The 14,926-nt window shown below is 41.1% G+C and overlaps 1 protein-coding gene and 1 pseudogene across 1 annotated transcript; one reads left to right on the forward strand and one right to left on the reverse strand.

Annotated features, from left to right (window-relative positions):
- Window positions 1-6,259: 6,259 nt before the first annotated feature.
- On the forward strand, window positions 6,260-9,006 carry LOC121809852 (WD repeat-containing protein VIP3-like). The gene is made up of 2 exons (XM_042210675.1): window positions 6,260-6,654; window positions 8,107-9,006. Exons 1-2 carry the CDS (start codon window positions 6,316-6,318, stop codon window positions 8,737-8,739), a joined length of 972 nt encoding a protein of 323 aa, XP_042066609.1. The 5' UTR covers window positions 6,260-6,315; the 3' UTR covers window positions 8,740-9,006.
- A 1,280-nt stretch (window positions 9,007-10,286) lies between these two features.
- On the reverse strand, window positions 10,287-12,271 carry LOC121806836 (annotated as a pseudogene).
- Between the last annotated feature and the right edge of the window lie 2,655 nt (window positions 12,272-14,926).

Genomic DNA, 14,926 nt, shown 5'->3' on the forward strand with positions numbered 1-14,926 from the left:
TCCTAACAGTGGTATCAGAGCCCGGGGCTTGATTCATAATTAATTTTGTTTCCAAATTAATTTGTGGATGATTTTGGAAATCAAAATTCTGAAATTAGATTTCAAAATTCTTTCGAAAATTAGTGTGATAATTGGAACTTGGATTCCAACACAACAACTGTACTTAGAATGTTTTGCAAACCAAAACCTTGTCTTCAGACGTGATACTAGAACTTGATTTTGGAATTCAATAAAATATCGAGTTTTAAACAGTAATTGAGTTTTGAAGGTTTTGGAAAATTGAAATTGGATTTCAACTAAAAGATAATGATATTGTGTATCTAATATTGATTTTGAATTAATCAAGTACAATTATTATAATATAGATTATTATTTAAATTCATTAATTCGATTCCTGAATACTAATAATAATAAATAATGTTATTATTAATTTGGAATTAATATTAAATATGTGATTATGTTAATTTAGAATTAATACATAAATTTTAAGTCCACATTTAATTAGAGAATAAAATTTGATTTTATTCATTGAGCATTATTTGATATCTTATGTGATAAGCATGCTATTTGATTTTATGCTTATTTATTTTAACTATAGTAGTTAGAGACCGTTTTATTGTCTGGGTAGGCGGCGCCCAGTATGTGTAGTTCGTGTTATACTATGTCTGGGTAGGCGGCGCCCAGTATTTGTAGTCCGTGTTATACTATGTCTGGGTAGGCGGCGCCCAGTAATTGTTTAAGATTTTAATATTAGATATTAAATTGACAATTAGTATCACAAAATTATTCCCCACAAAATATAAGTCTCGTTTTGAAACAAACGCGTCGTCCATCACAATTGTTTGATGCTCCTAGCCTTTTCGACCACGAGTTTTACGCCCTCGCGTTTACTCTAAATCTACAAGGTTTAGACTCATTCATAGATGCATGGTTGGCATCGTGTGATGGGGTTGACTTGCTTAAATTATTTTGAGTAGCCCTCGCAGCCAGAATAATTTATGGACGTATATTAATTAGATTAATAAACCAAGAATTGTAAAATTGTTGTTACAATTGGCTTGGAGGCCTACCTGGTGATATTATTGTAGTCATCAGCCCTCGCAGAGGCTGCAATAATATAGACTTGGATCTTGGACCACTAAAATTTATATTAGATATAAATTCGTATTTTATGTTTGGGGGACATAATATATGTTAAAATTAGTGGGAGCTAATCAATACAATAAACCCTTGTTTGATTAGTGATGCGATTGTGATCTTTGTATGCTTTTCTAATTTGCTTTTCGTTTTATTTTCTGTTCAGATAATATGTCAAACTTATCTTATGAGTGTATGATGGAAACAAACAAATTGACTAGGTCAAATTTCACGGAGTGGCAGAGAGACTGCCCAAAACTCAAGGCACAAGGTGCAATGAGTGGGAGCTCAGCTATGTTTGTCATTGAGATAAATATGTCTATGAATAACTCACAATCCTGGGTATTGGATACCGCTTGTGGTTCACACATTTGTAATAATGTGCAAGGTTTAATTGACAGCAGGAAAGTGAGGCATGGGGAAGTAGACCTAAGTGTTGGAAATGGAGCAAAAGTTGCTGCCGAACGCGTGGGAACTTATAGATTAGATCTTCCCTCAGGACATAGACTAGATTTACATAATTGTTATTTTGTTCCAGTTATTTCAAAGAATATTATTTCCATTCCGATGTTGGACATCGAAGGTTTTTCCTTCCATTTTGCAAACAACAGGTGCTCGTTTTCTAATAATGGATTGTTTTATGGAAATGCCTCTTTAGAGAATGGATTATATATGCTTGAATGCAAAAGGGATATTCTCAATGTGCAAAATAAAAGACTTAAGCTATGTAATACGGATAATGCTACTTATCTTTGGCATTGTAGACTTGGTCATATCAATGAGAAAAGAATAACGAGATTGAGAAAGTTAGACTATCTAAATTCATTTGATTTTGAATCATATGGTGCTTGTGAATTCTGTCTCAAAGGAAAAATGACAAGTAAACCACTTTCTGGGAAAGGGGTGCGTGCTAATGATGTGCTGGAGTTGATCCACACAGATGTGTGTGGACCGTTTCCAACTCAAGCAAAAGGTGGTTATTCGTACTTCATTACTTTCACTGATGATTTGACAAGGTATGGATATGTGTATCTTATGAAACACAAATCTGAGGCCTTTGAGAAATTTAAAGAGTTTAAGTGTGAAGTTGAGAAACAACTTGGGAAAAGTATCAAGACTCTCCGATCAGATCGAGGAGGGGAATACTTGAGCCGGGAATTTCTTGATTACTTGAAATCACATGGAATTCAGTCAGACTGGACACCTCCTGGTACACCACAAATGAATGGAGTATCTGAAAGGAGAAACCGAACATTATTAGATATGGTTCGATCCATGATGAGTTTAGCTAGTCTTCCTTTATTCCTGTGGGGTCATGCCTTACTAACGGCTATTTACATTCTAAATAGGGTTCCTTCTAAATCAGTCGAGAAAACACCATATGAGTTATGGTGTGGCAAGAAAGCAAGTCTTAACCATATCCGGACCTGGGTTGTCCAGCTTTTGTTAAGAAAATGATGACTGATAAATTGGAAACCAAAAGTGAGAAATGTTATTTTGTGGGATATCCTAAAGAAACTAAAGGGTACGATTTCTACTGTCCTGAAAATCACAAGGTGATAACATCAAGGAATGTGACGTTCCTTGAAGACAATTATGTCTGCAAGGAACAAGGTCAAAATACAGTAGATCTTGAAGAAATTCAAGAACCACAAGTTAACAATGAGGATGAAGTATTATCCACTGGATTGGACAATAACTTAGTGGGAGTTTTTGATGATCTATTGAGAGGGGAAATTACTCTTAGAGAGGACCTTAGAGAGACTCTCGAAGGACCACCTCAAAACAATGAGATGCATCAAAGACAAGATGATACAATAGTTGCATCACCTCTACCTCAAGAAGATCATAGTGATATTCCTGAACCTTCTCACATACAGAATGAACAGCCTGAACCAGAGCAAAACCAACTCAATAGGCCTAGAAGGATTCGTCGTGCACCTGAGAGACTGAATCTAATGGTTGAGAACCAAGATGATGAAGTTGATTTAGATGATGATGAGCCTAAGACCTATACCGAGGCGGTGTCAGACACCGATCGAGAGAAGTGGCTTGAAGCCTTGATATCTGAAATGGACTCGATGTACTTCAACTTAGTCTGGGAACTAGTTGACTTGCCAGATGGGGTTTACCCCATAGGTTGCAAATGGATCTTCAAAAAGAAGAGAGATGCAGATGGCAAAGTACAAACCTACAAGGCTAGGTTAGTGGCAAAGGGTTATAGTCAGCGTGAAGGCATTGACTATGATGAAACCTTTTCGCCAGTTGCTAAGATCAAGTCCATTAGGATATTACTTGCAATTGCTGCATACTACAATTTCGACATTTGGCAAATGGATGTCAAAACCGCATTTCTCAATGGAGAATTAAAAGGCGATGTCTATATGACACAGCCAGAAGGTTTTGTATCGAAAGAAAGGCCGAATGCAGTGTGCAAGCTAAAGAAGTCCATCTATGGACTTAAGCAAGCTTCGAGGAGTTGGAATATTTGTTTTGACAGAACAATCAAATCGTTTGGTTTTGTCAGAAGCAAAGAGGACCCATGTGTTTATAGTAAACGCGAGAATGGTAACGTTGTCTTCCTTATCATATATGTTGATGACATCTTGATTATGGGAAGCGATCGTTCCATGATGCAATCCGTGAAAGAATGGTTGTCTAGTTCCTTTATGATGAAGGATCTGGGTGATGCTTCCTACATCCTTGGAATCAAGATCTATCGAGATAGACCGAATAGGATGTTGGGATTATCACAATCCACTTACATAGACAAGTTGCTAAGGCGCTTCTCAATGGAGAATTCTAAGAAAGGTTTTCTTCCTATGGGACATGGCATTGTATTGTCAAAGAAGGATTGTCCTTCTAATGACAAAGAAAGAGACAACATGAAAAGGATCCCGTATGCCTCAGCTATAGGATCTATTATGTATGCCATGATTTCTACTAGGCCAGATGTGGCCTATGCGCTTAGCATGACAGGCAGATTTCAGCAAAATCCCGGTGAGGAACATTGGAAAACCGTTAAGACTATTCTTAAGTACCTTAGAAGGACTAAAGAATATTTCTTAGTCTATGGTGGACAACCAGAGTTATCAGTTACTGGGTACACTGATGCTAGTTTCCAAACAGACCATGACGACTATAAGTCTCAGTCTGGATATGTTTTTGTCCTCAATGGTGGAGCAGTGAGTTGGAATAGTTCCAAACAAGGTACAACTGCCGATTCCACCACCGAAGCCGAGTATATTGCTGCATCTGAAGCTGCCAAAGAAGCTGTTGCTTTGTTAGAGTTCGTTAAAGAACTGGGTGTCATTCCGAGTGCCAATAGTGCAATACCTTTGTATTGTGACAACACTGGTGCTGTTGCGCAAGCAAAAGAACCCAGAGCTACGAACAGGAACAAGCATGTTCCCAGAAGATATCATCTGATCAGAGAAATAATTGAAAGAGGCGACATAAAATTAGAAAGAGTACCCACTGATGATAACTTGGCTGATCCTTTCACCAAACCGTTATGTATAGCAAAACACAACAAGCACTTTGAGAGCTTAGGTGTTATGCATGTTGGTAGATGGCTTTGAATCAGTGGGAGTTACAGTTTTATATGTCTTAGAAACATTTTGTGTTGAGACAATATTACTTGATCACATTATATGAAAATTTCATTTTCTATGGGTTTTGTGCACTTATTGGAATAATTGTTTTAAATGTTTGATTTTATTCTAAATATTTGTTCCCTTGAATTATGACTGTCGTTAATGGTCTGAGACATTAATGATATAGTATAATTCTAAAATAGCCCTAACCAATGATCATCAAGAATGGGATATTGATGATATGTTATTGGTTAGCATGGGGTTTGCATCACATTCTTCGAGAATGTAGTTGTTCTCACAACTATGAGATATTAGATACTCGTGATGGACACATGGTATACTTTGGAGAGTATTGGTATACCCTACTATTAAACTGTTTTGTTAAGTGTCTACAGTTTATTAGTACATGAAGTATGTAATAGTCCTTGGATCTGAGGTCATTACACATTTTGTTTGTTGAGTGGTGTGCTTTGATCTTGTCCAATGCTTTGCCTCCCAAAGGAGGATTGAGACACGGACTTGTGTTGGGTACATCATAAGATAAATGGAAATGATAGTTGAGCCAAGAATGAGATTCATTCCTCGATTAGAATTTCGAGAGAACACTCAAATTCTCTATATTACTTGACCATTAAGTCATTGGCCAATGCAAAGATATATTCAATTAAAGTAATTGAATATGATCGAATGGGTCATTTAATAAAGATGAGATAAAGTGATTGAGCTATTTGGATGACACATGACAAATCTTAGGCTCAATCGGGTGGTTCGTGAATGAAAGGATGTTACTATAAACTTTGTGTAAAGGCTTGTTTACCGAATTCACGTAAACGTTCTTCATATATCGAGCTACGCTGCCAACGCAGTCTAGGAGTTTTGTGCAGACTTCGATTAGATCGTCGTCGATAATGAGGGCCTAAAGGGTCACACTATAAGTGTATTTTGATCCGCTCAAGGGTACAAAGTTGGAACTGTGTATTATATCTAATGCTAGTCCAAGTGGGAGATTGAAAGGATATGAGCTAGATTAGATTAATATGGGTTAAATAATTATAGTTGGGCTACAATTATAATTAGTCCATAAGCCCAACAATCATGAAACCCTAATGACTCTTTGTCTATATATATGGTTATTTATTCTCCATTGTGGGAGATGAGAAATATCGTAACATAGAGAGAAAATACGTAAAGCTTTGTAGAGAATTCCTAGCTTTCTCTATAGAGCGATTGTACCGAGGAATTGTTTCTGCATCGGATTAGAATACACGTGGACCTCGATAGTAGTGGATTCAACTTGCAGGACACAATCGTAGAAGAAAACACAACAACAAGTAAGATTTAGTTCCGTTGTGTATTACGTGCTCAACTTGCAATATGATTATGAATCTAGATCTGTTATTCTTGTCTGCAATTTCCGCTGCGCTCATTAGATGAATACAAGAATTCCTAACACCGTGTCCGGTCAAACAACGACTCCTATTAGGGGACGGAGGGAGTATAATCTAGGGTAATAGATTTGGCGGCTCCACTACTCGGACCACTGCTGCCACCTGAATTAGGGTTTTTTTTTCCGCCCAAAACCATGAAACTAGCTCCGTTGAACACCGTGCAGAATGCCCACGACGATTCCATCTGGGCGGCGGCCTGGGTGCCGCCCACCGACGATTCCGGGCCGCTGCTGCTGACGGGCTCTCTTGACGAGACTGTCAGGCTGTGGAACTCCAATGGCCCCGACAAGTTGCAGACCAACACCGGACATTGCCTCGGCGTCGTCTCCGTCGCCGCCCACCCATCCGGCCGGATCGCCGCTTCCGCCTCCATCGACAGCTTTATTCGAGTCTTTGATGTCGCCACCAACAACACCATCGCCACCCTCGAGGCTCCGCCCTCTGAAGTCTGGCAATTGCAATTCAATCCCCAGGTATTCATCAATTAGGTTTTTTTTGGGCGTCTTTGATCATTATTTTTGTTTGCTGTGTTTATTTTTTATTTTTCTATATACGTGGTAATGATGATTTGGGGTTATGCAATACATAATGATGCAATTGCTATCAAATTTAGCTAAATAGGAAACATAGATAACAAACAATGAGAACGCAAGAGCTGGTGCTGGTGATCAGAAGAGATTCTTAACTAACAGCTGATGTTGCTGATTCTTAATTGATGTGAACTTGTGGTACTTTGTGCATTGAAAAATTTGGTTGAAAGGTAATTCAAAATCTTGCTTCTTGAGAAACTTCAAGTGATAATAGTTAGTGATAACTCCAAGTCCAAGATAAGAAAGTTATCGGTGGATTCCTTCAATTGAAGATCAATTCCACAAACCTGTGGCGCCTTCAGCAAATTTGGGAATCATGGTTACATGCACAAAATCGTCAACAAATGACATTTAGAGGTTGAAATAGTCAATCTTGATTGTTATATGATCCAATCTTGTATGCCAAACACAATCTGTCCATACGGGAATTTCAACTTTGCTACCAAACAACATGTTATGTTAAAATATCATCCTTAACTAAGACACCACATCCCTTTTACTGTCATGTCATATCTCTTCTGATCATATCTTTCCTAGAAAACAGGGCATAAAGGTTCCTGTTTATATTTAGTTGAAAGTTGAAACATACTTCTTGTACTCATTTCACGATAGATATTTGTCTTCTCTGACTGAGCAGCTATAGATTAACTTGAAGTAACTTTGCAGCTATGAATTGATTCAATGGGTGACGGATCATACATGTTTATTGTCTTCCTAGCTTTAATCATAGTAGTTCGCAAGATCTTTTACTTGGTGGAGTCATCAAACAGACACTGATCTCATTCTAACCTGAGGCTACTTTTCTCATACTGATAATGAAAAATTGTACCAATTTTTTAAATTTCATATCTTGTAAGAACAATGATGCAACTTGGTTTCATATTCTGTTTGATGACTCGTGATGCCCCAGAATTGTACCATAACACTATAATATTTGTTTGTGGTGTGAAAATGAAAAGTCCTGTTCAGATATCTTAAGTTTCCCAATCTAATGAGATCTTCTTCTTCTTGGTGCACACTCTTCTGATTGACTGCCAAGCAATTAATATATAAGAAAATACTGTAATATTTACATGCATACATATATATTTATAGTTGGACCATGGTCATTGCTAACCTTTGAGTTAACACATTTCTATCTTGGACTTGTGGTGTCAGTAGTATTCTGATTCTCGTTCATGGAACTCTTCCATGCCTTTTCGAAACAATTTTGAGAAGCATTATGATATCAGCTATAATATCTTTGAACTTTCCCCTCTATATGTTACTTTTGCCTGTTTCTGGCAGAATTGCTTTTGGTAGTCTCATTGGAAACTTCTACATCTTCTTACTCAGGGTACAACACTAGCAGCAGCTGGAGGTGGTAGTGCATCAGTGAAACTGTGGGATACCGCAGAATGGAAGCTGATTGCCACACTAGAAGCTCCTCGACCCGAAGGATTGAAGCCATCAGAGAGAAGTGGGAGCAAGAAGTTTGCTCTGTCCGTAGCATGGAGCCCCGATGGTAGACAAGTTGCATCTGGTGCAATGGATGGAACCATCTCTGTCTTTGACGTGCCCCGTGCCAAATTCTTGCACCACTTGGAAGGCCACTGCATGCCCGTCAGAAGTCTTGTGTACTCATCAGCTCCTCTTGATTCAAGAGTGCTCTTCTCTGCTTCAGACGACGGTCATGTTCATGTCTATGATGCCGAGAGGAAAACCTTGATCACGTCGCTGTCAGGCCACTCTAGCTGGGTGCTGAGTGTGGATGTATCCCCAGACGGAGCAGCAATAGCAACAGGCTCAAGTGACAAAAGCGTTCGCCTATGGGATCTGAAGATGAGAGCGGCCACCCAGATACTGACTAGCCACACTGACCAGGTTTGGGCAGTGGCATTTGGACCAACGTTGCAGACAGATGTAAGATCTTGCCTGCTTGCTAGCGTGTCTGATGACAAGAGCGTATCGTTCTATAAATATTCTTGAAAACAGCCAACACAGAGGAATATTGGTTCCTCCCCATTCGGTTGAGGTACTAGGGAAGGGGATGTGTTTGTTAGTGTAATAAAATTGGTGTATGTATACCTGATACCTCCATGTTGGTTTTAGTTCTAATTTAGGGTGAATTTTTTTATGCTTAATGTTTGTGCTTTTGTTAGCCCTTGGGTGGAGCTCTTCAGCTGTCAAAATTTGTGAAGATGATGACTGTCTATTACTTTGACAAATATAAATGCTGTTAGAATTCTTGGTTCACTGGATTCGGTTAGACCTCATATAGATCTTTTGTAAATTAGATATGTTTCTATTGTCATCGTCACATCCAAACATAGTTAAGTGCTGTTATAAAACATGCGATACTCCTACTAACTCTTCCTGTTAAAAGGGGAGTGCATGCATGGCAAGTTTTGACTTGTGGGTACTAAAATGGCAAAGTATTTCGAGTGAATGTATTTCATACTAGTACTAGTTTTCAAGGCTTCATACCTAACATCTTTTGAGTCGATGTACCTTTACAATTGTAACTTAAAGAGTTTGGAGTATAACTTATTTAAACAATATTTTCCTTTCAAAAACACATCTCTAAATAGTCCGTAGGAATCGTAAACGATCAGTATGTGATAAGTGCAATGTTGGGTAAGCAAGCATGAACATTTACATAAATTATGTATGCAGTACAGGTATCATATAGCGGGGATAGCGAAGATATGAAGGTCACGTGTTCGATCGCATATATTTTTTATACTTGTGTTGTGTTGTGTTTTGTTGGATATTAATAGCATAATTTGATGCATAACTTGCTTTTTTATTTTCAAAACCTAGCTTTACGTCAAGTGAAGTCGAATTAATTCATATATTTGTCTCTATCCTTCACCGGCCTCTAGTCTAATTAATTACTAGTATATTTTGACAATTCGTGTTCACATCATGGATGTTTGTAATTCACATTGCTCAAGGAAGCCAATTCCAACTAAAGGGTGGAGTAGAATATAGATAAACTGATCATTCATTTGCGAAATCTATTAACATTTGTTATGTATTTGGTCTGACTTATTAATTTCAGTGTATTTCATTCATACAAAAGCTCAATGATCAACACTATAATAAGTGCAAGATTTGTAAATTTTATGGAAAATGATAGTAATATTCGGTCCTAATCATTTTATACATAATATTCCATTAATTAGTTTGATACTTTTCCTCATAGATACGTCATACGAGTGATCAAATTGCATTAGGAAAAACGTGTGGAGAAACTCTGAAGACCAGACAAAACTCTACAGTGCATTGAATATTGATACTTACTACCCTTGTGAAAGTGATATCAATAATTAATTTCACCTAAAGCAATTATAATTCTTCGTAGTGAAGTTGTGTATTTTGATATAAATCTTTATCTCCCGACTAACCTCAAACTTAGCCACTTTGGCTAACTAGACCTTTTTTTAAAAAATCGAAAATCAATTTCCATTTAAGCTGGGTTAAACTAGACCTTTATATACAATGAAATACTGACAAAATTAAGCTTTAAAATATACGCAAACAAAATCACAAATTTCTTCAACAAAGAAAAATACAAAATTATTTTCAAATACAGATTTACACATTTTAATTCTAGTACTCCTATCATTTTATGAATTTCACTACAAGTTTTATGTGGTGGAGTAAACTTTGTATATCTTCTTAGGCGCTTTCTACTTTACATAGCATGATCTCTCTTCTTTTTATTTTCCAGAAACCAAAATATCCACAAGGATGATGATACATACAGTGGCCATGAATTGAGAAAGCACCCCCTCATAGAGCAAGCAATGGTTTCCCTGATTGTACTTGTCTCCATCATAAATCTATCCTGATCAAATTATGTGTGTGACACTCTCATACCCTAGCCCCACCCCTCTTAATCAATATCCTTCTGAAAATTCAAATCAACCAAATTTCTATTAAAACTGTAACCATACCATATCTGTTATAGGAAAAAAGACAGGATTTCGGAATCACGTGGCAAAATACAATGACACGTGTGGTCATCTGGTGCGAGACAGCAACTTATTGAGCTGATCCATAACCGCCCCAATCTCAGGCTTCACCGTCACCGGCCGATTCGCATGCCGGCACTCCATCTCCGGAATCCGCCCCGAGTGGTAATCAATCTTCGCCTGCGTGAACTTCAGTCCATGCGCCGTGCTCACCACCACCGCCCGATCCCCCGCCGCGATCGTCCCGCTCCTCCGCAGCTTCATCAGCGCCGCAAGCGCCACCCCCGTGTGCGGGCACACGAACATCCCGGTGGAATCTGCCAGCGCCATGGCGTCCATCAGCTCCTCCTCCCCCGCCTCCTCCACGATCCCCTCGCACCCCCGCAGCGCGTGCACCGCCCTCTCGATCGACACCGGGTCCCCTATCTGAATGGCGGAGGCGAACGTCGTCTCCGCCTACACCGCCGCGAAATCCGCCCACCCCGACGCGTAGTAGCGGTAGAGCGGGTTCGCATTCCGCGCCTGAGCGCACACCAGGCGCGGAATGCGATCCACCAGCCCTAATTCCTCGCACATTTTGAATCCTTTATAGAACGCATAAATATTCCCCAAATTCCCGCCCGGGACGATCACCCAATCGGGGACCTCCCAGTCGAATTGCTGAAGAATTTCGATCGCCGCTGTCTTCTGCCCTTCCAATCGGAGACTGTTCAGCGAATTGGCTAAATAGATCGGGAGCTCCGCCGTGATTTGCTTGATCAATTTCATGCAGCCGTCGAAATCGGTGTCGATGCTGAGGACGAAGGCGCCGTTGGCGATCGGCTGGACGAGCTGCGCCATGGAGATCCTGTTGGCAGGGAGGAAGACGATGGAAGGGATGCCGGCGGAGGCACAGTAGGCGGAAAAGGCGGCGGAGGTGTCTCCGGTGGAGGCGCAGCCGACACCGATAATGGAGCGGGGGTTTAATTTGCGGAGGCGGTTGACCTGGCTGACCAAAACGGTCATGCCTAAATCCTTGAAGCTGCCGGTGTGGGAGATGCCGCAGTGCTTGACCCAGAGGTCGCTCATGTGGAGGAAGTGCTTGCCGAAGCGCTCGGCCCAGAAGAGGTTGGAGTTTCCTTCGAAGGCGGAGACGATGTCGGAGTCGTGGATGCCGGGGAGGACCCACTCCTTCTTGGACCAGACGCCGGAGCCGTGGGGCCAGCGCGTGGTGCCGACGCGGGAGTCGAAGAGGGCGCGCCAGTACTGGCCGTCGAAGCGGCGGAGGGCGGCCATGTCGTGCTGGACGTCGAGGAGGCCGCCATCGGAGCTGCGGTAGATGACCTGGTCGAGGGAGTAGGACTCGGCGGTGGGGGTGTTGCTGGAGATGGAGCTGAAGGGGACGTATCTGGCGGAGAATTCGGTGGCGGGGATTGGCCGCGGGAGTGGAGGAGGGGTGGTCGTGATTGGTGACGTGGCGGTGCATGATATGAGGCTGAGGCTGCGCCGGTGGTGGAGGAAAGAGGAGGAGGAGTTGAGGAGTTGAGCGGTTGCCATTTTGGTTGTGGTGAAGGAAGGCTTTCGTATGGGGTGACATTTTTATAATTTCATCCTCCGTCCCATTAAAAATGAAATATTTATTCCATTAAAAATAAAATATTTTTTAAAACAGAAATATCTCTATTTCTACTTTTTCATCTGTCTTACTTTATTATCTTTTTATTAACTCATAAAACAACGCTACATAAAAACTCGTGTCGGTTCCTAAAGGTTGCATATTTAATGAGACAAAGGATTACTCCTATAAAGTAACGTGCGGTCAATGAGATTTTAATTTTATTTAATCTCTTTAAAAGGCCAAATTCTATGAGGATCTTAATATGCTTCGATTTCGGCTCTATCCTAAATCTCAATACATCTTTCTTTTAAAAATAGGTAAACACATGGAATTAGTCGTTAAAGCAGCGCACTGATGAGCAAAAAATCGTAACATGATGAATAAAATTACTCCATATGTAACATCACATGCACATTACTTAATGGTCAACACGTGCCTTTATACACTCTCCATATGTAACATCACATGCACATTACTATAGCTTAGTCGGCTATACGTCTAGGTTCATGGAGTATGAATCTATTTTACGTTGGTTTTTCGAGTTGTCTGAATATTGTACTCCTAATAGTAATACAAATATCTTACCACCTAATTAGTGTAGTTTTTATTACTCCCCCGTTCCCTAAATATTATCCCACTTTGACTCAGCACGAGTTTTAAGAAATGTAATAAAAAGTGAACTGAACAAGTTAATGAATTTAGATCCTACTTTTATATAATACTCCCTCCGTTTCTTCATAGTTGGGTCATTTTTCCATTTCGGAAAGTTTCTTCATAATTGAGTCATTTCCATATATAGTAATTATTTTATCTTTCTTTCTTTACTCTCTCTTACTTTTTTCTCTCTATTTTATTCACTTTCTACTTTATTCTCTCCACCTTTTTCTCTCTCTTAGAGCATCTCCAATGGCGGACGTCCGGTCGGACATCCGCGACGGGCGACCGGGACGTCCGCCATTGTGGCGTTTCAACTCGGACACGGACGTCCCGTAAGGACGTCGGATGTCCTCGGACGTTGCGGCGACGGGCGGGCGGACGTCCGCCATTGTGGCGTGGGTCGGACGTCCGGTATATTAATTTTTTTTAAAACTCTATATATACGGCTCGTTGAACTTCATTTCATTCGCACCACTTGTGTTAACAAGTTTCTCTCTCTACATCTCTATTTTCAAGTATATCTACAATGGCTAGTGACAGTGATAGCGAGGATGAATTGGAGGTCGTTGTGGAAGGTGCGATAGATAGGCTGCTACACCAGAGGGAGCAGCGGCGGCAGCAGGCGGCGGTACATCGGCCGATCCGTCGTCGAACTATAATACCCCGTGACCACATTGCTGCACATATTCGGTTGTATCAGGACTACTTCGCTCCGCAGCCGCGTTTTGGGGATGCCTTATTCCGGCGACGTTTTAGGATGCATCGTCCGCTGTTTATGCATATCGTGAGTGCTTTAGAGAGAAGATACCTGTATTTTAGGATCAGAGAGGATGCAGCTGGCAAACCCGGACTCACGCCCTTACAGAAGTGCACTGTCGCAATCAGACAACTGGCGTACGGAGGCGCGGCCGACATGTTCGACGAGTACCTCCACATTGGCGAGTCGACAGCCGTCGAGTGTCTGCAGAATTTTTGCGCGGGCGTGAGAGCGATATTCGGTGAGCGGTATCTTCGGAGTCCGAGCCCCGAAGACTGCCAGAGTCTGATAGATATGCATGGGTCGGTGCACGGGTTCCCTGGGATGTTGGGCAGCATAGATTGTATGCATTGGGAGTGGAAGAACTACCCCGCCGCCTGGAAGGGGATGCACACTACTGGCTTCAAAGCCAAGCATCCCACGATGATCCTTGAAGCTGTAGCTGACTACCGGCTGTGGATATGGCATGCTTATTTTAGAGTCGCCGGGTCGAACAACGACATCAACGTTCTCCAGTCGTCGCCCCTGTTCAATGCTCAGTGCAATGGCGTTGGTCCCGCCATCAGTTTCGTCGCCAACGGCAACCAGCACAATATGGGATACTATTTGGCGGATGAGATATACCCAAACTGGCCCGTCTTTGTGAAGACAATCAAGCATCCGCTCGGACAAAAGAAGTCATACTTTGCGAGCCGTCAGGAAGCAGCGCGCAAGGATGTGGAGCGGGCATTTGGTGTGCTCCAGAGTCGATGGGCGGTAGTCAAGGGTCCTGCACGGCAGTGGTATATTCCCAACATCGGCGATGTCATGTACGCACGTATCATAATGCACAACATGATTGCCGAAAATGAAGCTGCGGAATTGACTCAGTGGACCAATGAAGATGATACGGGTGCAGGTCCAAGTCACGGCGTGGCCACCGCGAATGTGAATATGGGGGTACCTCATGGAGAGGTCGAGCGGATGCGTGCATTTGCCGACATGCGGCAAACAGATGCCCATGTTCGACTTCAGAACGATATTATCGAAGAAGTTTGGACGCGGAAGGGTTGACGTTGATGTTAGTACTTTTTTTGTTTTATTACTATGTAATTTTTTTTCAAATCATGTATGTTTTTTTTAAATGAAGTTGTTAATTTTTCCCGTTCGTATTCGTGTTGAAATTTTATTTCCGTAAACGTAAAT

This window comes from Salvia splendens, chromosome 6, assembly GCF_004379255.2.
Source record: "Salvia splendens isolate huo1 chromosome 6, SspV2, whole genome shotgun sequence".
Taxonomy (NCBI): domain Eukaryota; kingdom Viridiplantae; phylum Streptophyta; class Magnoliopsida; order Lamiales; family Lamiaceae; genus Salvia; species Salvia splendens.

Excerpts from the sequence above, each read along its gene's own strand:
- LOC121809852 (XM_042210675.1), top strand. The coding sequence starts at position 6,316 with ATGAAACTAGCTCCGTTGAACACCGTGCAGAATGCCCACGACGATTCC. Across the intron at positions 6,655-8,106 it reads AATTGCAATTCAATCCCCAG|GGTACAACACTAGCAGCAGC; the intron begins GTATTCATCAAT and ends CTTCTTACTCAG.